Source organism: Carettochelys insculpta, chromosome 5, assembly GCF_033958435.1.
Source record: "Carettochelys insculpta isolate YL-2023 chromosome 5, ASM3395843v1, whole genome shotgun sequence".
Classification (NCBI taxonomy): domain Eukaryota; kingdom Metazoa; phylum Chordata; order Testudines; family Carettochelyidae; genus Carettochelys; species Carettochelys insculpta.
In genome coordinates this window covers 51,308,608-51,330,399 of record NC_134141.1, presented here as the reverse complement: position 1 = coordinate 51,330,399, position 21,792 = coordinate 51,308,608, and the positions used below count along the sequence as shown (strand labels likewise).

The following is a 21,792-nucleotide window of genomic DNA, read 5'->3' as shown; positions in this document are numbered from 1 at the left end:
CTTCTTTAATTTAAACCCTGATGAGTCTGTTTGTATTTACACACAACACTAACGAAAACCCTACCAAAATAAAACATTATATTGTATGCACAGTTCTTCTCCTGGGGAAAGGGTAAGAGCAAGAACAAACCACAAGTAGCAGATCTTAGTGACTTTCACAGATCTGACAATTATCTACAATATCCTTGAAAAAAGTCTTAGTGAATTAACTTTAAGTGTCTTTTGAGTCCATTTTATTAAATGCAAAGTTATGTATTATCATGGGACTGTATGTAACCTCTCTAGGGGGTGTATATGATGTGAAACCTGGGAAATGTTATGAACTTCAAAGAACTTTACTGAGCAATGTGCCAGACAAAAGTGGGTTTTGGGGACAAACACTGTCAAATGATTTACCCAAGGAATCTCTAGGAGAAAATGAATGCTAATTCCCACCTCCAATTACACAAAACCAGCCTTTTGAAGTTCCAGTCTGGGGAAAGGACATTAGCTCCTTATTCCCGGTTTGTGGAGTCTCAAGATCAGGCTGCATGCAGTAAAGACTAACTTGTTCCTGGAGGTGGTAGTTCAGAGCTCTAGCTGTTATGAAATTGCAATGGCAGAAAAGGTGAGGTTTGAAGGACTGATTCCTTGCAGAGAGAACCCTGAGGAGTTAGCGGGGATGAGCTCTAGTAAGCTTACTGGTATGTGTGTGAGTTCTTTTGTCATTTTAATATATGCATTCTCTGTAACACTTCCACCTAAAGAATAAATGTGTTTGCTTAGAACAGGCTGTGTGATAACTTGTGACTGCCGGTAATTACATCTGTTCATAGTCTGGCAGAGAAAGCAAAGAACAGACTTTGACCTGTTGAGGTAGTCTGGCTTGCTGGCATATCACAGTGTAGGCAGGGACATATCCCCTGCAAGAGGTACGGGTTGAGCAATCTACATTAAAAAGCTCTCAAGACTAGGAGGGACTTTTACTGGTTTGAGATTCTCTCAGTTTTTCGTGGCTGGGACATAATTCTGGAATTATGAATTTCTTAAATTGGGAGGACAGCTTATACAAATATGTAGATAAGTAATAAGCCCAGGTCTGCCCTCCATTATGCATGAATTGAATGTGAGTTGCAAAGAAAAATCTGAGAACAAAACTAAGCAAGGCAAATTTAAAAATGCAGATCTGGACTTCTCCTAAAAGCCAAATCCTCCCCATGCGTAAACGGAATAGACATATCAGGGGTGATATTTGGCCATCAGTTTTTATAAGATTTGAGGAAAAATAAAGGAAAGAAAAATTACCTGAAGCCAGCTTGCTAAAACTACAGCTACATGCTCAGATTCTTACTTCAGGAAGGGCAAAATGGATAATAATCAAGATGTCAAGTAAAAAGAAATCCATATGAAAATACTGTGCTTACTTTGAAAACCACAAGGCTCTACTTACAGAATTTCTAAAATTTGTATGAAGTGCTCCAGGCTCTTTGACACTGCCTGTCAGTCACTAAAAGAGAAGGATTTGTGACTGCCTGTCAGTAGTTTCCCCCGAAAAGAATTTGAAGGCAATAGTCAAGAAAGCTTATGAAAAAAGAAACAGGAGCTATCATGCTTATATTTTCCTTTGAGTAAGACATGAAGTAAATCCTGGCTTAAGGTCCTCCTGGATGAGCTATAACAATAAGTATGGAAGAGAAAGACTAAATAAATGCTTACCGGATCACCTCCAGACGCAAATGAAATAGACTGCATATGATGATTGGCTATAATCTGTTTGGATCAGGAGGAAAAAAAATAAGTATGAGTCAGTAGCTTCTCTTATGCAGATTGCTACTTTTTTATTTTATTTTATGCGGTTTGTGACAGTGAAGTAAAGTCCAAAAGTAAGATCAAAATAAATATTTGCATTTCATCTATGAGGAGCTAGTCATCGAGAATATGCTGCTGTTGTAAAGAAGCTTAAGAATATTGGAGATTCCTATTTCAAGTTTTCATTAAGTTGAAGGGCAATGATATTTTATAATAGCAGTGAATGAATATCACAATAATTCACATAAATGATATAGCTCTGCCATACAGTATATTATTTGAACAGATAGTTTCAGGAAGACATTTTGCAGGAACTTTAATCTGGTGAAGTGAGGTTTTGTCACAGTTAATAATGAAAGTAGTGAAAGGGAACACTTCACCTAAAATACATAGTATCCATGTCCTGCATGGCTATAAAGGGCAAACATGGGACTTCCAAAACCTCCTGTGGATTTGAACTCCATGTAAGAACATAAGAACATAAGAATGGCCATACTGGGTCAGACCAAAGGTCCATCCAGCCCAGCATCCCATCTGCCGATGGTGGCCAATGCCAGGTGCCCCAGAGAAGGAGAACAGAAGACAATGATCAAGTGCTTTATCTCCTGCCATCCATCTCCTGCCCTTGTTCTGAAGGCTAGGGCACCATACTTTATCCCTGGCTAATAGCCATTTATGGACCTAACCTGCAAAAATTTATCAAGCTCTTTTTTAAACCCTAATAGAGTCCTGGCCTTCACAGCCTCCTCGGGCAAGGAGTTCCACAGGTTGACTGTGCGCTGTGTGAAGAAAAATTTCCTTTTATTAGTTTTGAACCTACTACCCATCAATTTCATTTGGTGTCCCCTAGTTCTTGTACTATGGGAAAAGGTAAATAATTTTTCTATATTCACTTTCTCCACACCATTCATGATTTTATATACCTCTATCATATCGCCCCTCAATCGCCTCTTTTCCAAACTGAAAAGTCCCAGTCTCTCTAGCCTCTCCCCATATGGGACCCGTTCCAAGCCCCTAATCATCTTAGTCGCCCTTTTCTGAACCTTTTCTAATGCCAATATATCTTTTTTGAGGTGAGGAGACCACATCTGCACGCACTACTCAAGATGTGGGCGTACCATAGTTTTATATAGGGGAAGTATGATATCTTTTGTCTTATTATCGATCCCTTTTTTAATAATTCCTAACATCCTATTTGCCTTACTAACTGCCGCTGCACACTGCGTGGATGTCTTCAGAGAACTATCCACTATAACTCCAAGATCCCTTTTCTGATCTGTCGTAGCTAAATTTGACCCCATCATGTAGTATGTGTAATTTGGGTTATTTTTTCCAACATGCATTACCTTACACTCACCCACATTAAATTTCATTTGCCATTTTGCTGCCCAATCACTCAGTTTGCTGAGATCTTTTTGTAGTTCTTCACAATCCCTTTTGGTTTTGACTGTCCTGAACAACTTGGTGTCATCTGCAAACTTTGCCACCTCACTGCTTACCTTATTTTCTAGATCATTGATGAACAAGTTGAACAGGATCGGTCCCAGGACTGACCCCTGGGGAACACCACTAGTTACCCTCCTCCATTGTGAAAATTTACCATTTATTCCCACCCTTTGTTTTCTGTCTTTTAACCAGTTCCCGATCCATGAAAGGATCTTTCCTCCTATCCCATGACCACCTAATTTACATAAAAGCCTTTGGTGTGGGATCGTGTCAAAGGCTTTCTGGAAATCTAGGTATATTATGTCCACTGGGTGCCCCTTGTCCGCATGTTTATTAACCCCTTCAAAGAATTATAATAGATTAGTTAGACACGACTTCCCTCTGCAGAAACCATGCTGACTTTTGCCCAACAATTTGTGCTCTTCTACGTGCCTTGCAATTTTATTCTGTACTAGTGTTTCTACTAATTTGCCTGGTACTGATGTTAAACTTATCGGTCTATAATTGCCAGGGTCTCCTCTAGAGCCTTTTTTAAATATTGGCGTTATATTGGCCGTCTTCCAGTCATTTGGTACCAAAGTGGATTTAAAGGATAGGTTACAAACCACTGTTAATAACTCCGCAATTTCACATTTGAGTTCTTTCAGAACCCTTGGGTGAATGCCGTCTGGTCCTGGAGACTTGTTACTATTCAGCTTATCAATTAACTCCAAGACCTCCTCTAATGTCACTTCAATCTGGGAGAGTTCCTCAGATTTGTCACCTAAAAAGGCTGGCTCAGATTTAGGAACCTCTGTAACATCCTCAGCCGTGAAGACTGAAGCAAAGAAATCATTTAATCGCTCCGCAATGGCACTGTCTTCCTTGATCGCTCCTTTTATATCTTTATCGTCCAAGGGCCCCACTGCTTTTTTAGCGGGCTTCCTGCTTCTAATGTATTTAAAAAACATTTTACTATCGTTTTTTGAATTTTTGGCCAGAAAGCCTATCTAGCAGAGCAGTGTAAAGGAGCCTTAGTGCTTGTCTGTGCTCTCAACACTACAGTGGCCATTCTAGTACTTCAACATAGACACGTCTCCTGCCAATAAGAGGGGTTTTCCCATCGGCATACGCAACCCACATCTCCAAGGAGAAGTTCCTACCTTAAAGGAAGAATACCTCCATCAATACCAGAATACCTTGCGCTGTTCACACTGGGATTTAGGTCAGTTCACATTGGGATTTAGGCCAGCAGGCACATAGATTTTTGACACCTCTGACTGATGTCATTAATCTGACCTTATTTTCTAATGTAGGCCAAGTCTTAGCATAATTGAGAAACAGGCTTAACTCTACTTACATGTTATACACCAAAGGTCGAGACAGTCATTTCTCATGAAATTACTGTAGCTATTATTATAATATCTTATATTATTTGTACAGGGAGGATTATAATCTATTATTACAAGCATTTATATGGCATCACACCAGTTTAGAATTTAGCCTCACTGGTTCCCTGTATGTGATATATACTGAACATGCTTGCTACACATAACATCCTTATGCTACATATTATATGCACCATGTACTTAAAGGTTTCAGAGCTACCCTAGGAGATGCCCGCAAATTAAATTAAATTTAAATACTATTCCCAAGTGAATTCTAATGTATTTGAAGTGACCGAATACACTTCAGTTTCAATTTGAATTCTATTTGCCCTGGATCTAACTTACATAGTATTTCTCTGGAAGGTGACAAGAAAGAAACACAAATTGATGTGAATTCTCAGTCAGAAGAAGACAATTCTACTATGTTAGGCTGCATCTACATAAGCAGGTCCTTTAAAAAAATGTGAAAGGAGAGCCTCTTTCGAAAGATCACACGGCACATCTACACACAAAACACGTTCTTTTGAAAAGAATTTCAAAATCGCTCTTCCCTTCCCATGTCAGGAACAGTGCCCGTTTTAGAAAGGCTCTTTCGAAAGAGCATGTGTAGATGCTCCACAGGCCGCTCTTTTGAAAGAGAGGGTCCTGCATGAAGCCAGGTGGCTGGAGTGTGGAGATGCCCCTGCCAGCACAAGCAGAGCTCTGTGGTCTCCACCTCCAGCCGCGTTTACAAACACAGGCACCCAGAAATCCCATGGCAGGAAGTTGAGAGCATGCTGGCTGCAGGAAAATCACAAACCTCCAGCAGCACACACTCCCAGTAATGTCACAGCAAGAGCAGACACCCTACTGGCACCATGGCCAGTGCCCAGGAGCCCGTGCCCCTCAGGGATCTCCCTCCCAGGCATCGGAGGGCTCCCAGGACCACAGTCAATGGCCAAAGAAGAGGGACCCCTCCTGGAGCAAGGCCAAAGAGAGGGACCTGCTAGGACTTGGGGGGAAGGAGGAGGTCCTCCTCCATACCACTGGCCAGTGGTGGAATGAAGAAGCATTCAGCCACCTCTCCACCAGACTCACCTCCTGGGGCCACCCCACCTGCACCCCAGATCAGGTCCGCTCAAAGGTGAAGGAGCTGTGGCAGGCCCACCAGCTACCCTAACTTTGATGAGATGGACCACCTCCTTGGGGCAATGGAGGCAGCCCCCCCACCAGCCATGGTCCCGGACACCACCGGGCCAGAGACCAAGATGGAGCCGGGAGACCTGGTGGTTGGGCCAGGAGACTGAGGCCACCAGTGATGATGAGGGATCCAGCAATGGGGCCCTTGTGATCACCATCACATCCAGGTCACCCTGCCAGGCCCCCTCCACCTCAGCAACAACCCCCTCCCCTCTTCCCTGCAGGGCCCCCAAGTCTGGGATTCTCCTTTCCCCCACTGCGTGGATGTGTTACCCAAATATGGCTTACCTCCAGGAGGACAGCCCTGACGGTGGCCTTGCTCACCCCAAAATGATGGCTGACCGAGCAGTGGCTGTCCGGAGTGGCCAGCTTCCACAGAGTAATGGCGACCCTCTTCTTCAGCGGGAATGCAGGCCACATTCAAGTATTGTGGTGCTGGAGGGCTGGGGCAAGCCAGTGACATAGCTCCAGAATTGTCTGCTTGGTTATGTGGAAGTTTTGGAGCCACTGGTCATCGTCCCAGTCCCCCAGCACCAACCAGTCTCACCATTCACAGCTGGTGAGATAGCCCCAGAGGTGCTGGGTCACCCGAGGGACAGGAAAAGGGAGTTGACCTTTGGCGGGTGGCCTGGAGGAAGACAGTATGTGAGTGGCCCCCTGGAGCCACTGGAGAATGGCCACAAGCAACATAGCCAGAAGGCTGGCCAGGACCTCACAGAGCTCCCTATTGGGGAGCTACTTGGGATCCTTAGGGATCTCCTCAGTGGCTCCGCTCTGTGCTCAAGGTCCGCTGTGCCTTGGGGAAGCTCAGTAGCCCTCAGTGTGTGCAGGGTGGGGGTTCTTGGGAGGGGTCCTTTAAGGATGCGGCAGGCTGCAGCCCCCAAAAGGGCTTGTTTGCCACGTGACCCCATCCATGTCATTTCAAAAGGGCACCCAAGGATGTGTGGACGCTCCCTTTTGAAGGGGTGGTCCACTCTTTTGAAAGAGCAGACTGCATTTTCAATCTGTTTTTTGTGTGCAGACGCACTATTTTGAACGGTGAGCTCTTGAATGGTGGTTTGCGAAAGTTCACCTTTTGAATTCGCACTGTCGTGTAGACGTAACCTTACTGTGCTGCAACTCAGATTTCAATCTATTGAAATACTGAAGACAGTGAATAACCAAGAAAGGAAAGTTAATTTAATACCTTGATCCTGCTCCAATGCCCTCAATAGGAGGTGTGTCACTGAGTTCACTGGCACAGGATTAGCTTCTTATGAAGAAGTAATCTAGGCCTTAATTATCCAATACGGAAAATTGAGCTTAGAGCGTAGTATATATAAACTATTCTTTACTGTGGGAGTAGGGTAATACAGAGATGCATTCCCTGAGCTGACTCATTTTCCTTTCCCCTTTTCTTCCTCCACCTGAAAGACCCTGCACGATCGAGAAGACAGTCTCTTGGCGTTTGTTTGCTGAGCCAGAAAGGGTCACTAGAGCATAATGTGAAGAACTTCCTCCAGGTAACGCGTACTGCCTTCAGAATACTCCCAGCCCTGCTGCTCACTCATCTGTAACCTTTCAACAGACCCTTTTTACTATGATTATTCTCAGGGGCTGACTCCATTCCTCTTTATCCCCACAGGAGCGTTTCCCTCCCCACTGTCCCGCAAAGAGCTATATCACCTTGGTCTTTGTACAAGGCGGACTGACCAGTAATTCTCTCCACGCCTCAGTGCCTCCTAACTTAACATAGGGTCTGTCTAACAGCAGCCTTATTCTGAAATAAGCTGTTCTGGACTAGCTATTCAGAAATAGCTTATTCTGAAAGCATACTGCTACACACAAAAATGCATTTTGAAACAGCACTTTGCTATTTCAAAATACATTGTCTAAACACATAGGCCGTGTCTACACTAGCCCCCTCTTTTCGGAGGGGGCATGTTAATGAGGGATTTTGGAAGATGCTAATGGTTTTGGGAAGAAGGGCCTTTCAAAATCAGGAGGTCCTTTGGAAAGGTCCCCATCTACACGGGCGGCGTGCGTTCCAAAAGCAGCTCTTTTGAATCACACATGACTGTCATTATGCTAATGATGTGGTGCACATTCATGGAGCACCTCATTAGCATCTGCCAAAATCCCTCATTATCACTACCAATCCCTCATTATCTCATTACAGAAAGAGGGGAGCTAGTGTGGACACAGCCTAGGGCCTCTTTCAAAATAGACATACTAAGGCTTATTTAATAACAGACACAATTGGACAAACTAAGGCTTATTTTATAACAGACACTATTCCCTGTCTTAACAGCACCTATATCTTCCTTGTAAAATGAGGTTTACCAATTTTGAAATGTCAACTGCTATGCTGAATTTATTTTGAACTAGCGGCTACATCATAACAAAAAATCAGTCCAGTAGCACTTTGAAGGCTAACAAAATAATTTATTAGGTGGTGAGCTTTTGTGGGATAGACCCACTTCTTCAGACCATAGCCATACCAGAACAGACTCAATATATAAAGCATAGAGAACCAAAAATAGTTATCAAGGTTGACAAATCAGAAAAATTGTAATCAAGGTGGGCAAATCAGAAGAGAAGAGAGGTGGGAGGAGGGGTGAAGTCAAGAGTCAGATAAAGCAAAGTATGTAAAAGGTCCATATAATGACCCAGGTAGTTGGCATCCCGGTTCAAACCACATGTTAATGTGTTGAATTTGAATATAAAAGAGAGCTCAGCACTCTCTCTTTGTAGGTGATTCTTAAAGTTCTTTCTCAGTAAAACACAGACTTTCAGGTCATTAACAGAAGGGCCCACTCCATTAAAGTGTTGTCTGACAGCCTTGTGAGTTAAGAGCTTTTTGATGTCTGTTTTGTGTCCATTCATTGCTGAAGCATGTTAACCATTTGTCCTATATACAAAGTATGTGGGCGTTGTTGGCATGATGGCGTATATGATGTTAGCAGAGGAACATGAGAATGTGTCCATGATTCTGTGAATAACCTGGTTAGGCCCAGTGATGGTATCTCCAGAATAGATACGTGGACAAAGCTGGCAACAGGGCTTGTTGCAAGGAAAAGTTCCAGGATTGGTATTACTGTGGTATAGTCTGTGGTTGCTGGTGAGAATCCTCATAAGGTTGGGGCGTTGTCCGCAGGAGAGAATAGGCCTGTCATCTAGGGCCTTCTGGAATGTTGCAGCCTGATTAAGGATGGGTTGTAGGTCTTTAATGATGCGTTGTAGTGGTTTGAGTTGGGGGACATAGGTAATAACCAGTGGTGTTCTGTTCTTGGCTTTTATGGGCCTATCTTGAAGTAGCTGGTTTCAGGGTATGCGTCTGGCCCTGTCAATTTGTTTTTTTTATTTCTCCTGGTGGGTAATTCAGGTTTATGAATACTTGTTAGAGATCTTGCAGTTTTTGGTCTCTGTCAGTAGGATCAGAGCAAATGCGATTGTACCTAAGGACGTGACAGTAAACAATGGATCTTGTTGTGTGTGTAGGATGGAAGCTAGAAGCATGTAGGTAAGTATAGTGGTCAGTGGGTTTCCGGTAGAGTGTGGTACTGATCAGGCCATCCTTGATTTGTACTGTACTATTGTTAGCCGATGGTCCGGTGAGAAGCCACTATGCTCTTGTATTAATATGATATTTCAACTGCCAGGGCAGAGCTCACTAGTGACCAGGCTGAGAGCCGCTGAAAAGCAGCTAGGTTCTTTGTTTTGTGTTCGGTTTTGTACAGTAACAGGAGGAGTCAGGTTACCACTTAGTCAATTACTTTGTTTATTTACCTAACCAGTTAATCTCCTACTGTTACAATGTTGCTTTATTTGTTTACCTAGCGAGTTAAGCTCTTGTGGTTACAATTGTCACAAGATTTATACTTTGATTACAAATAGCTAGCATACACTCTAATTCATAGATCTATACTTGTTAAATGCGCGCAAAAAGAAATGAAAAGTAAAATACCTAGCAGGTCTTATTCTTAGCCCTGCATTACCAACATGGCTTGGCCAGTTTTTCTCTCTCAATCCCTTGGGAAGAAGTCCTTTGTCCTTTTTTTCCAGGAGTCAAGCGTTCCCGGGGACCTGGGGAGACCCCCACCCTCCTGTCTGTCAGGAAAGATGATTGGAGCTCAAATAGGGTGTCTGCCAGACCCCTCTTTTATACCCATTGGGTCAGGTAGGCTTCTTCCATGGTTTAATTGAATTAAACTGTCTGATACTGGTTCTCACAGGGAGTTCAAGGGTGTAGTTCACACCCGTGAGGTAGAGACAATTAGGGGCATTTGTGTCTTAACGGGCCGGAGATTTTTCCTCGTGTCTGGGACTAGTGTCCTGGCAAATCAACTGATGGTAATTAGCCCCGGGCAGCCCAAGGCCCAGCTGTTAATTAGCCCATTGTTCTTAGCTTTGCTTCGGAGCTTCAAAGGCCGTGGCTAAGATAAGCCCATCTGCTCTCGGGCACTCCAGGGCTGAGCTATTCCTTTTAACCCTTTCGTGCTCTGAAGCACCTAGGGAAGGCAAGATGGAGTAGAGCAAAAGGGGGGGTTCTGTCTGGCTACAAGTGTCCAGGAAATGTATCTCTCACATGGAGTGGTTGAGGCATCAGTTGATGGTGGGGTGCAGATTGTTAAACTCTCTGTGGAATTCTTCTAGAGTCTCTGTACCATGGGTCCAAATCATAAAGATGTCATCGATATATTGTAAGTAATGGAGGAGTAATAGGGGATGAGAGCTGAGGAATCATTTTTCCAGGTCAGCCATAAATACATTAGCATATTGTGGGCCCATGCGGGTGCCCATAGCAGTTCCACTAATTTGGAGGTACAAATTGTCTCCAGATTGGAAGTGCCACTGGACTACGTCTTTGTTTTGATAGTATACAGACTAACACGGCTATCTCTGTTATGGTTGCATCATGTATATGCCAGGACAGTGTTTCTCAACCCCATTTGAAAAAAAAATAAAAGTACCCCCGGACTTCTCTTGCATACCCCTAACCTTATGTATACATACTGCCTGTTGAAAGACAAGGTCCTAAAATAATCTGAGGTCTTGAAAGAAGTGCCATTCAACCTTTCCAGATTATTGTATCCTTTTCAGGAGTCAGATTTGTTTTGCATACCATTGCTACACCTCACTTAAAAAAGGCTTTACAAAAACAGTGCAAACATTTCATAGGAGACTACTGCTGAAAACTTGCTGACTTTCTGCCATTTTATTATCAAATAAATGAATTGGAATAGAAATATTATACTTACATTTCAACATAAGGCATATGAATCAGTAGAAACAAGTCATTGTCTGAATGAACTTTTAGATTGTACTGATTTTACTAGCGCTTTTTAAGTAGCCTGATGTAAAACAAGGCAACTGTCCAGATGAATCAGTGTAGACCTTGGTGTACCACTTTAAGGGCACACATACCCTTGGTTGAGAAATAATGTGCTAAGCAGTTATTTCATAATAATGGCTGTTATTTCAAAACACCTTTGCTGTGTAAACCTAACTACTCCAGAGGCTAAAAATTGTGTTTTTGCATTGTTTCCAGCCCCAGGTGATGCAGGAACAAGAGACCAGTAACAAGAAATGTTACCTATGAAAGCTCATCATCGAATAAATCATTTTGTTAGTCTTTAAAGTGCTACATTTCTGCTGTTTTGTTTTGAAGAAATCTTGAATGGTATCCTAGAGAACTAATCAAAAGACCTCTTCACCTGCCTTGTTGTCAGTATAATGAAAGGTATGCCACAATAAACAAATCACATTTTTATATGTTCCAGGAACACTCTCTGAGGTAATCCATCCTTACTACCAGAAACCAGAAACAAAGGAGACCCCCACCAGTTTTCTGGCTTGTCAAAGACCCCTTTATTTCCCAGTCCTCTATCATCATAGCAACACCTGACTCACCAAACCACAATGTAGGGAAAATAGATACACAGTATTAGCCATCTTCTCGGTTTCCATTTCTCAAGACTTTCACTCACTAGGCCAGGGTTTCCCAACCTATGGGTCGGGACCCAAACATGGGTCGTGATCACATTTGAAAAGGGTCCCTGGCTGGGCTGGGCTGGGCTGGGCAGCTCCACAGGTGGCTATTAAGAAGCCATTTTACACTGAAGTGGATACTCAACTTCTTAACTGGATTAACAGCCATCAGGCAGTTAAACCAATCAATTAAATTGAAAACCATTTCAGCTGCAGGGCAGAAAACTGCATACCTGTGGAGCAGTGCCCAGCTCAGGTGAGGTGGGGGCCTGAGTCTGAGGTTGGGAGGGAGGGCACAGCTGATCAGCTCCCTGGCTTTCAGCCTCTGCAGGGGGTGGGGTTCCCCCAACCACCAGCAGGGTTCCTGCAGCTGGCACTGCCGGATGGGGCACAGCTGGCTTCCAATTGTGGGGGGGTTGGGGTCCCTCCCCCTGGCCCTGGCTCCCATGGCTGGTACTGCCAGGCAGGCTCTGCCTCAGCTGGCTTCCAGCCATGGGGGTTGGGGTCCCCCCGCCAGCCCTGCCTAGGGTTCCTGCAGCTGGCTGTGCTGGCCAGGGCTCTGCCCCAGCTGGCTTCCAGCTGCAGGAGTCAGGGTTCCCCCTGAACCCAGCCAGGGTTCTTGCAGCTGGCACTGCCAGCCAGGGCTCCAAGCCCTAACCAACTTCCATCTGTGCCTGTGCCTCCCCAAGCCTCCTCCAGCGCTGTGTTACTCCCTAGCCCTCTCTGTCCCAAGTGTGACTACTCTAGCCCCCTCCAGGCCCTGGGTGTAACTCCCCTAGCCCCCAAGTGTGACTTCCCTCGTCCCCTCCAGCCCCCAAGTGACTCCTAGACCATGAGTGTGACTCCTCCACCCCTGAGTGTGACTCCCAAGGCCTCTGATTGTGGGGTTTAAGCTGATGGGAGCAGTTTGGAGATGAGTGTCTTTCCACCAACACAGCCCTGACTAACTACAGTAAATGCAGTATTACAATTTTACTAATATTTCCCCTTGTCTATGAAATAACTACTATGAATATATAAATATAAGGGGGTACAATTTTATACTCTTGCCTCAGGTGCAAAATTAGCTAGTTACAGCTCTGCTCTCCCCCCTCAGTTTTGAATTGCTGTGGGACACCAAGTTGTCCTGAATTCTCAGAATGGGTCCCCACCTGGAAAAGCTTGGGAACCACTGCACTATGCTGTCCCTAGAGGAGCATGGAGCCTGGTGCAATGCCCCACCAAGCCAGTGTCCCAGGCACAGGGACCAGGGCGACCCCAACTCTCTGCCGGCCCTGCTTGGCCACCCCACCCTACTTCACCCTTTTCCCAAACCCCACCACTTCCTGCCCCTGCTCTGCCCTCTTGCCCAAAGCCCCCTTCCCTGAGCAATAGGAGCCAGGAGATTGCTGGGGGGCTGGTGTGGGGTGGCAGCAGGCATTGCCTCCCCACACTCACCACAGCATCAGGAGCCTGAGTGACCTGGCAGCCTGCTCTGCTCTGTCCTGCCACACCCACCCCCACAACCCGCTGCACTTTGTTTCACCACGATAGCGGGAAGCAGAGCACTTGGGGCTCGGGCCAAGGCACTTCCTGTTGCCATGGTGAAGGAGAGAGGGGTGGGGCAGAGTGGAGCTCTGCCATCTCACACCAGGTAATCCCATGGGGCCCAGCCATAGAGGCTGAGGTGGCCATCGCTGGGCACCCCATTGTTCAGGGCTTGGGGCAGACACCCTGAACCTTCCGATGGGTGGGACAACTCTTTTAATCTCCCCTCTCTTGTAGACAGAAGGCAAAACCTTTAGGGCTGTTCTCCCACTGGTGTGAATCAGCATTGCTCCATTGACAGCAACAAAACTCTGCTGATTTGCACAGAGCTGAGGCTCTGACTCTTTATGTAAGATCATTTCTTATTTTTAAAATGCTTTCAATTGTTTGTGTTTCAGATGGGTCATACTAATGGATGGCTCCCTGTGCCAGTAGTAAAAGCTGGGGACAACTAGCCTTACAAAAAGTACTGTCAGATTCATTAATAATGGCTCAAAACACTCCAATACCCAGTAGTGCAGCTGTTAGAGTGTCTAAGCTCATCTTGTAGAAGATTACTGCATCTTGCATATCAGGCTGATGGTGAGGGCGAGACAAATAGAAAATAAGAAAGCCTTCAGGTTTGTGTGTGTGTTTCTAGTTTATTTTTTATCCTGTGGCGCTGCAGGTTTTTTCCCCAGCTGTATCTAGGCAGAACATGAACTGCCTTACCCAGTACGTTAGCTCACAGCAAATAGCACAGCAGTGATAATGCAACGTTATTGGCTCTCTCCATATATAGCGAGCAAGATTTTTTTGTTCTTTCATACATCATTTGAAACCCAGTGCAGTGATTCCCCAAAGTCAGTATATACCTTCAGCACAAAGGAGAAGAATAAAGAGGTTGGTTGTGACAGGCTTCCTTCTTCTGAAAGGCAGATACTCTACTGCAGTGTAAAGCCCCCAAAGCAGGATTTGTAACTCCACTTTATGAATAGAATGTCCTCTAAAACAACATAAAGGAAAAGGAAAAAACCCACCCCACTCAGGATATGCATTCCTCTTTCTAGAAGGGTCAGAACTAGAATATCCCTCCCAAACACAGCTGGACCCTTTTCTGCCAGGAAAAGATATTTCACATTGTAAAGTGGACCTTTTCAGAGGTAGTGACAGAATTACTGTGAGAACATTATTTTCACCGCTCTATATTAAATATGTAAACAAACTTATTAATTTATTGCATTTTATATTTTCATTCCTTTTTTTATTTGGAAAAGAAGTAATACTTGAAGCACAGTAGCATGTTATCAAGTAGCACATTATGTCGTATGCTCTGCATCAATGGACTGATTAGGAATTTTCATATACAAACCTGTTTTGAATCAGGAGTCATTAGATTTAAGCTGGTGGTGGATATATTCAGAGTTATGTTCATTCCCGCAAACTGAAGATTGCTCTTTCCCAAGATGCTAGAGAGAACTTTGCTTGGTGGCTGTGAAGTAAAGTAGCACATTTTAGTTCTCTGTTAACTCATGACGACCGTTCACCGTAATGGAAAGCTAGACTGTTAGTACTGTTCAGCCACAGGGGGACATTGTGTGCAATGAACCTCATTTATGCGAACCTCAGCCACTCCAGAGAGTTTATTAAAGGCTTTTATGGAAGGCTCACATCCGATTTACCTCTGAGAAGGAAGCCCTGTAGCCAGTCTACAGCCAGTACAGGAACCCTCCAGACTCCAATGTACAGTGTACATTTCTGGTAGGATCAGTTGACATCTTCAGGGCTTCTATTCGAGAATGACAACTTTTAATCTGTACCAGTAGTGATCACTTTATATGGGTAGCTACTTTTCTCTCTAGATCATTTCTCATCATACATTTAACAAAATGGTTGAAGCATAAGTGTGGAACATAGCAACAAACCATTGGTTACAAAGCATTCCTAGTATATAATAGTCAATGGGCTTGACTTGTACTTACAACACCAAAAGCACATGCCAAATACTTGAGGTGAAGGAATGACATTGGCTATAAATAAGTAGCAGAGTCTTATTCTCATTAGGGACAGCTGCTGGAAGTGATATAACTGCGCACACACTAAGCCATTGTATTTCACATAGCAGTTTATTTTCTATGTAACAACTTCACTATCGACAAAAAAGTCTCCTTTCCAGTTTGCACCATGAATCTTGGTCGAACATCCTACCACCTCTCCCTGTGTGGAGTGGACCCATCTCCCCCAAATGATATCAAAGGGAGATCCACAATAGATCATATGCAGGGTATGATCGGCACAGTGGATAATAAATATGTATTATAGACAAGAGAGGAGAACTTGCCTTAGTCACATACACTAAAATACATGATCTGAAACTGACAAAAATATGGCAGTCACCATGAAGACAGGAGGGTCACCGACCAGAAGAAGTTCATGGTTTTTTGTTGCTATTAAGATGTAGTTAAAGTGCTGCCACCAGCACCATTTCACTTTCCAAAAGATTGGTTTGTTTTAACAGTAGTATTTCTTCCTTGTGACTGACAAGAGATACTGCTCTTCGACACACTGATTCAGCAAGATGGCTGACCAGGCATTGGGAACTCCCTTTCACCCATTTTTCCAGTGTTCTTTTATGGCATTTTGCCTTTTTTTTTTCCTTTTTAAGAGATTCCTAGCTTTAACAGCCCCCATTTAAAGGCTGAATATGGAAGATATCCTTTGAAAAAACAGTTCCGAAGCATTCCATTGTCACAGTGCTATTTATTGTTTTAGTGTTTGTGTGCGTTTGACTTGGAGTCAAATACAAGACCCCTTGTGACCCTAACAGGTAAAAATATATATGAGAAAATGCCAAATTCAGTAAGGATGGCACAGGGGTTCTCCTTCTGAACCCTCCCTCAAACATTCTATTTATGTCGATAGCACAACTGTTATCTATTTCACTTAAGCTGCGTCTACACTACAAAAATAACTTCGAAGTTGCTTACTTCAAAGTACAACCTTGAGCAACTTCAAAGATGAGCCTCTACACACACCCTACTTCGAAATTAAACTTTGAAGTAGGGCACTACTCCATTACTGGTAATGGAGTAAGGACTTCGAAGTTGGGCCCCCTACTTTGAAGTTAATTTTGAAGTAAAGGAAAAAAAATGTGTGTAGACTCTGTGTTGGCTACTTTGATGCAGTGCCTAAGTTTGAAGTTAGTTCCTCATGTAGACATACCCTTATAAGCTCACATCTCTGCAAACTGGACTTCATAAAAGCTAAATTGTGGCTGTGTCACAAGCCCCTAAGTGAGGAGCAGTTCATAGCTGTGCTGCTCCAGAGGTTTGTCACAATATGGTAGTTGGCTTGTTCTTTCCTTGCTCCAGGAGGGTAACAGTTTGTGTTTATTCCCCCTTTGTTGTGGCCAGTAGTGTGGGGCCAGAGCTAAGACTTCACTCACTCTCCTATCATTTGCCCACCCAGCGATATTACCAGCCATGATACGGATATCCCATGCACATGAGGAAGGGGTATTTTGAGCTCCAATGAGTGATGCTGAGCAGAAGTGCAGTTGGTGCAATTTGTGGCTACAAACAGACAACACTGAAGGATTTTGCACCTATGATTCTCAGGCTGACTTAAACTCACCTGCCCACTGTAGCTGCTTTCCACTATGCTGACCTAAGGAAATATGGCCTATGGACACAGAAGAAAGAAAAATACCTTTCTTTTTTTGAAGGCTCCTTTGGTTCCAGGTACTGCTTCACAAACACGGCTGATTGCTTCCCTGAGGAGACAGAAAGTAAGCGTTATAGCAAATGTATGCATTTATTTCTTCATTCGGTGTTCAAATTGCACTAAAGGGGAATATCTGATAACTTAGTTCTTTATGGCATGAGTCAGTCACCAGTGAAGACCCAATAACTAGTGGCTGACCAGAGTCAGTTCATTTCTCACCAGTAAAGATATCATCTCTGATGAGCTTTAAAACTAACTCAATTGATTTTTAAAAAATACAAACTGCCAAAACATTTCTCTCCTACTTTCCTGCCCAAATGTGGACTTTTCTCCAAATTTAGACTCCTCTGTTCTGAGGTAGAAGATGGGGAATACTCAATTTTGGTTCAAGGTGCCATAACTTAAAAACCATCAAGGATAAAAATCAATTCTTTACACCATTGGCCAGCTGGTGTATGCTGCACCGTTCTTGTTCTTTTTTTTATCATAGTGAGGTAACAGGTCTTAAAATAATGCAGCTCTTACTTATTAAACACTGTTTGAAAGAATGTTTAACATTTTTATTTTTTGTTTTTCCCCCAAATTGGAGTGTAGAGATGTCCATTTTGCTCCCCTCTGACACTTTGGGAGAACCAAGCAAGTCTGGTTGGGGGCATGGGGGGCAGGGGGACAGGCACATCCTGTCATGCCCTCACATCCGCACATGCCCTCCATCCCATGCACTCTGTCCAGGCCATTAATGCAATGATTCTGCAGAGGGTCATCCATGTGGGTGACCTGAATGTGGCCATCACTGATTTCACAATGCTTGGGTTCCCAAACTGCTTTGGGGCCCTGGATGGGACCCATACCCCAATCTGTGCCCCAGAATACAGCACGGGCCGCTAGATTAACAGAAAGGACTACCACTCCATGGTGCTGCAAGCCTTGGTGGACAGCAGGGGCTGGTTTATGGATGTATATATGGACTGGGCAGGCTGCATGCACTATGCCCACATGTGCTGAAACTTGGGCTTCTGCTGGCGCATGGAGGTGGGGACCTTCATTGCCCAGTGAGAGCTCCCACTCAGGGGTGCTACCATGTCTCTGTGCATTGTGGCAGATGCTGCCTACCCCCTCCAGCCCTGGTTTATGCAGCCCTATACTGGCCACCCCACCCCCACCCAGGAGGTCTTCAACCACACCTGCAACATGGTAGAGCGGGCTTTTGGGCACTTGAAAGGCTGGCTGTACTGCCTGTTAATGTATCTCAAGGTGGGTCTCAGGAACATCTCCCAAGTGGTGGGCACCTGCGGCACCCTCCACAATATCGCGGAGAGCAAGGGCAAGGCGTTCCATCAAGGTGGGCAGCCAAGTCAGGCCCAGGATATGAACAGCCAGACACTGCCCCTAGCCGCCAGACCCACCAGGAGGGGTCCATGGCCGGGAGGCTTTCAATAAGCACTTTGCTCATGAGCCTACCTAACCAACCCCCAGCCACTCCCTGCAGCCCCCACCATCACACCTCCCACACAGTCACCCCATACCGTTCCCCCTCAAGCACACAGCACATAGGGATGGGGAAAAATAAACTCTTTTACTGCATGAAAGAATATGTGGGTTTTTGCAGAACATTCTAACAACTATTTACAATGGGAACAGGGGGCTTACTATTTACATCGGGACATGGAGTACCTCAACTGGGGAAGGTGCAGGAGGGCACCTCAACTGTGGGAGACATTAGCCCAGGGCAGGGGTGAAGGGCCTGGAGCCCTCTTGGCGCTGGGATCCCATCCCACCCGTTTCAGGGTGCCCAGCAGGGCTGGGATGGGGCAGGGAGGATGGGGAGTTAGGGCCATGGGAGGGCCTTGGTGGGGATGGGCTTGGCTAGGGGGAAAGCTGGGCCAGAAGCTCCCAGAGGGTGGCCTCCATGTCCCTCAGGGTGCTCATCAGTTCCTCCCAGGCCAACTGCCACCAGACCAGGTCCTCCTCCTCCAGCTGGAGACACCGCTTGGCCACCTCTGCCTGGCATCGGATGACAGCAGCATGGAGGGTGTCATCTGTGGATCGCCTTGGGGCCCTCCTGGTGCAGGTCTGCCCCTGTGCTGGTGGGGAAGGTGCCTGGTCCCCGTCCTCCACCTCTGATAGGCTGTCCAGCACAACTGAGGGGCAGGACTCTCCTGGCCCTCTCATGGTGCAGCTGTAGAGATGGAAAGGGAGAGATGGACAGCACATCAGTCCTGCACTAGTGTTCTGGGGTTGCGCCCCTCACTCCCCATGGGCAGCAGCCCCCCATTCCCCCCAGCCAATGGCAGGGCAGCCATGGGGGAATCACAGGCACTGATGGGCCATGTCTACACGTGCCCCAAACTTCCATTTCAAAGTTTACTAATGAAGCGCTGAAATGCATATTCAGCGCTTCATTAGCATGTGGGCGGCAGCGGCGCTTCGAAATTGACGCGTCTTGCCGCCGCGCGGCGCGTCCAGATGGGGCTCCTTTTCGAAAGGACGCCACCTTCTTCGAAGTCCCCTTATTCCCATGAGCTCATGGGAATAAGGGGACTTCGAAGTAGGCAGGGGCCTTTTCGAAAAGGAGCCCCGTCTGGACGCGCCGCGCGGCGGCAAGGCGCGTCAATTTCGAAGCGCCGCTGCCGCCCACATGCTAATGAAGCGCTGAATATGCATTTCAGCGCTTCATTAGTAAACTTCGAAATGGCCATTTGCATGGCCATTTCGAAGTTTGGGGCACGTGTAGACGTAGCCATGGAGTCCCCACCCCCATGGGACCAGTGCTGTGTGAGGTCTGGCCCTGCTCACTTCCTCCCCATGCAAGCGGCTTACAGTGCTGTCCATGGGAGTGGGTGCTGAGCGTCGCTGGCAGCCATTGCAGCACACTGGGGGCCACGGCCAGCTGGGCTGTGTCTGGCCCAGGTCTGCTGGATGTGCAGGTGGCCCACTGGCAGCTGTGGTGCCTTCACCCGGTGAGCTGGGGTATGCACTCCCCCTGGTACTTACCAGAGGGTTTCTCGCCAAGGTCTGTTGATGCCCAGCTGGCTGTCACCTGGCTGGTGACTGTGAGGGGAGGTCAAGTAGCAGGTCCCCCTCCTCACTGGACCACTCCGTGGACAGCTCAGTGTCAGGCTGAGTGGTGCTGCTTGGGGGCGGGGGGGCGTGTCCAGCATCTTCCACGTCCCTGGGCTGTGGCTCATCTGCCGCAGTGTGCACGATGGCATGCAGGAGGAGCTGTCCCTGGGCCCCAGGAGGGTTTGGAGCTCCTGGCAGAAGATGCAGAACATGGGTCCTGCCCCTGAGGCAGCCAGCAGAGTCATGGGCCTGGACATAGCCCTGCTGCAACCCCTTGACCTTGATTCTGACTTGGTCAGGGTTGCAGGCAGGATGTCCCCGAGTGGCCAGTCCAGTGGCAAGCTGGGAGAAAGTGGACACATTATGGCACTTGCCCCCATGTCCTGGAGGGCCTCCTCCTCCACCCAGAGGCCCAGGAGATCCCCGAGTTCTGGCTCCATCCAGGAGGGGGTCTGCTTTTTTTGTTGACCCCTGTGAGCCTACTGGGGCTAGCTGCTGCCCGTGGCACTCTTTCGAAGCTGAGGGGTTCCGTGAGGGCGTGCTCGCTGCAGCTAGTGCCTTTGCTGCCAGCACACTCTCAGCTTCCTGCCATGGAGTTTCTGGGTCCCTGCATCTTTAAACACAGCTGGACGAAGGGAACATAAAGCCCTGCAGGCCAGGGTGGCATGATGGAGTACTCCTCTTTCAAAACAGTGGCCCATGGAGCATCTACACGTGTTCTTTCAAAAGACTGTTTTGCTGTTCCTGCCCCGGGACTGGAGGAGCGCTTTCAGAAGGAGCACTGTGCTCTTTTGATTCCCTTTCGAAAGGGCCTGCTTTGTTTGCAGACGCTCTGCACGCTCTTTCGAAAATGTCCCATTTTCAATTTTCCTTTCAAAAGACCATGCTAGTGTAGCCACAGCTTATATATTTGCAGTATAGATTCCAGCAGGCAAGTGTAACCATTGTCTGTATGCGGTATTGCATTTCTCCTCTCTGACATTTCTGTGAGAAGAAAAAGCATGCCTTTCATACTGGCCTCACCTTCCATTTAAAAGGCCATAATCCTGTTGTTTGTTTTTTATGATCTTAAACATCATGCTTACATCTAACCTTAAAAAAGCTGAAATCTCTTTCTTTATTAAACATTTTTGGCTATGTCTACACTAGCCCCAGAACTTCAAAACGGGAACGGTAATGAACCTAATCGAAAGATGCTAATGAGGTGCTGCTATGAATATGCAGTGCCTCATTAGCATAATGGTGGCCACAGCACTTCAGAAGTGCCACTTTCGAATGTGCATGGCTCGTCTACATTGGGTCCTTTCCGCAAGGACCCTGCACTCTTCAAAATCCCCTTTTGCTTATATGGTTATTTAACTAATTTAATTGATTATTTTTCATGAAAAGAGAGTACTGAAGCTACTGTTTTGGGGGGGGAAGATTGACACATAAAAGCGGCATTGACTTTTAAACTAAATTTTGAGAAAAAACTGATGTCAATTTTGAGACTAGAAACTGACCACATTGAACACACAAAATGGCTTGCATGCCACAGCCATAAAACTTGCTGGTTTTTTATCCCTTGTCTATCCCCATTATCCCATGTTTCCAGCTATATCTTTAGCAGCCTGACTCACACACAGTGGGGCTCAACAGGTGAAAAAAAGAAACAGGGAGACCCACTCAGTGAGTTTATTTAGAAGAAGAACTATACATTTCTGGAGAAATTCTGCAGTCTGCCCTTATTTATTTCTTTGCCAATCCTTTC

At 45.9% G+C, this 21,792-nt stretch overlaps 1 protein-coding gene across 1 annotated transcript in view; it reads right to left on the bottom strand.

Annotated features, from left to right (window-relative positions):
• Positions 1-21,792, bottom strand: part of SHC3 (SHC adaptor protein 3) — a 117,626-nt gene that overhangs the window by 35,359 nt on the left and 60,475 nt on the right. Inside the window, exons 3-5 of the mRNA XM_074994157.1 lie at positions 16,965-17,028; positions 14,629-14,748; positions 1,696-1,749 (exon numbers count right to left, since the gene is read on the bottom strand). Of these exons, the coding sequence (XP_074850258.1) occupies positions 1,696-1,749; positions 14,629-14,748; positions 16,965-17,028 (238 nt within the window). The remainder of the gene's footprint in view (positions 1-1,695; positions 1,750-14,628; positions 14,749-16,964; positions 17,029-21,792) is intronic.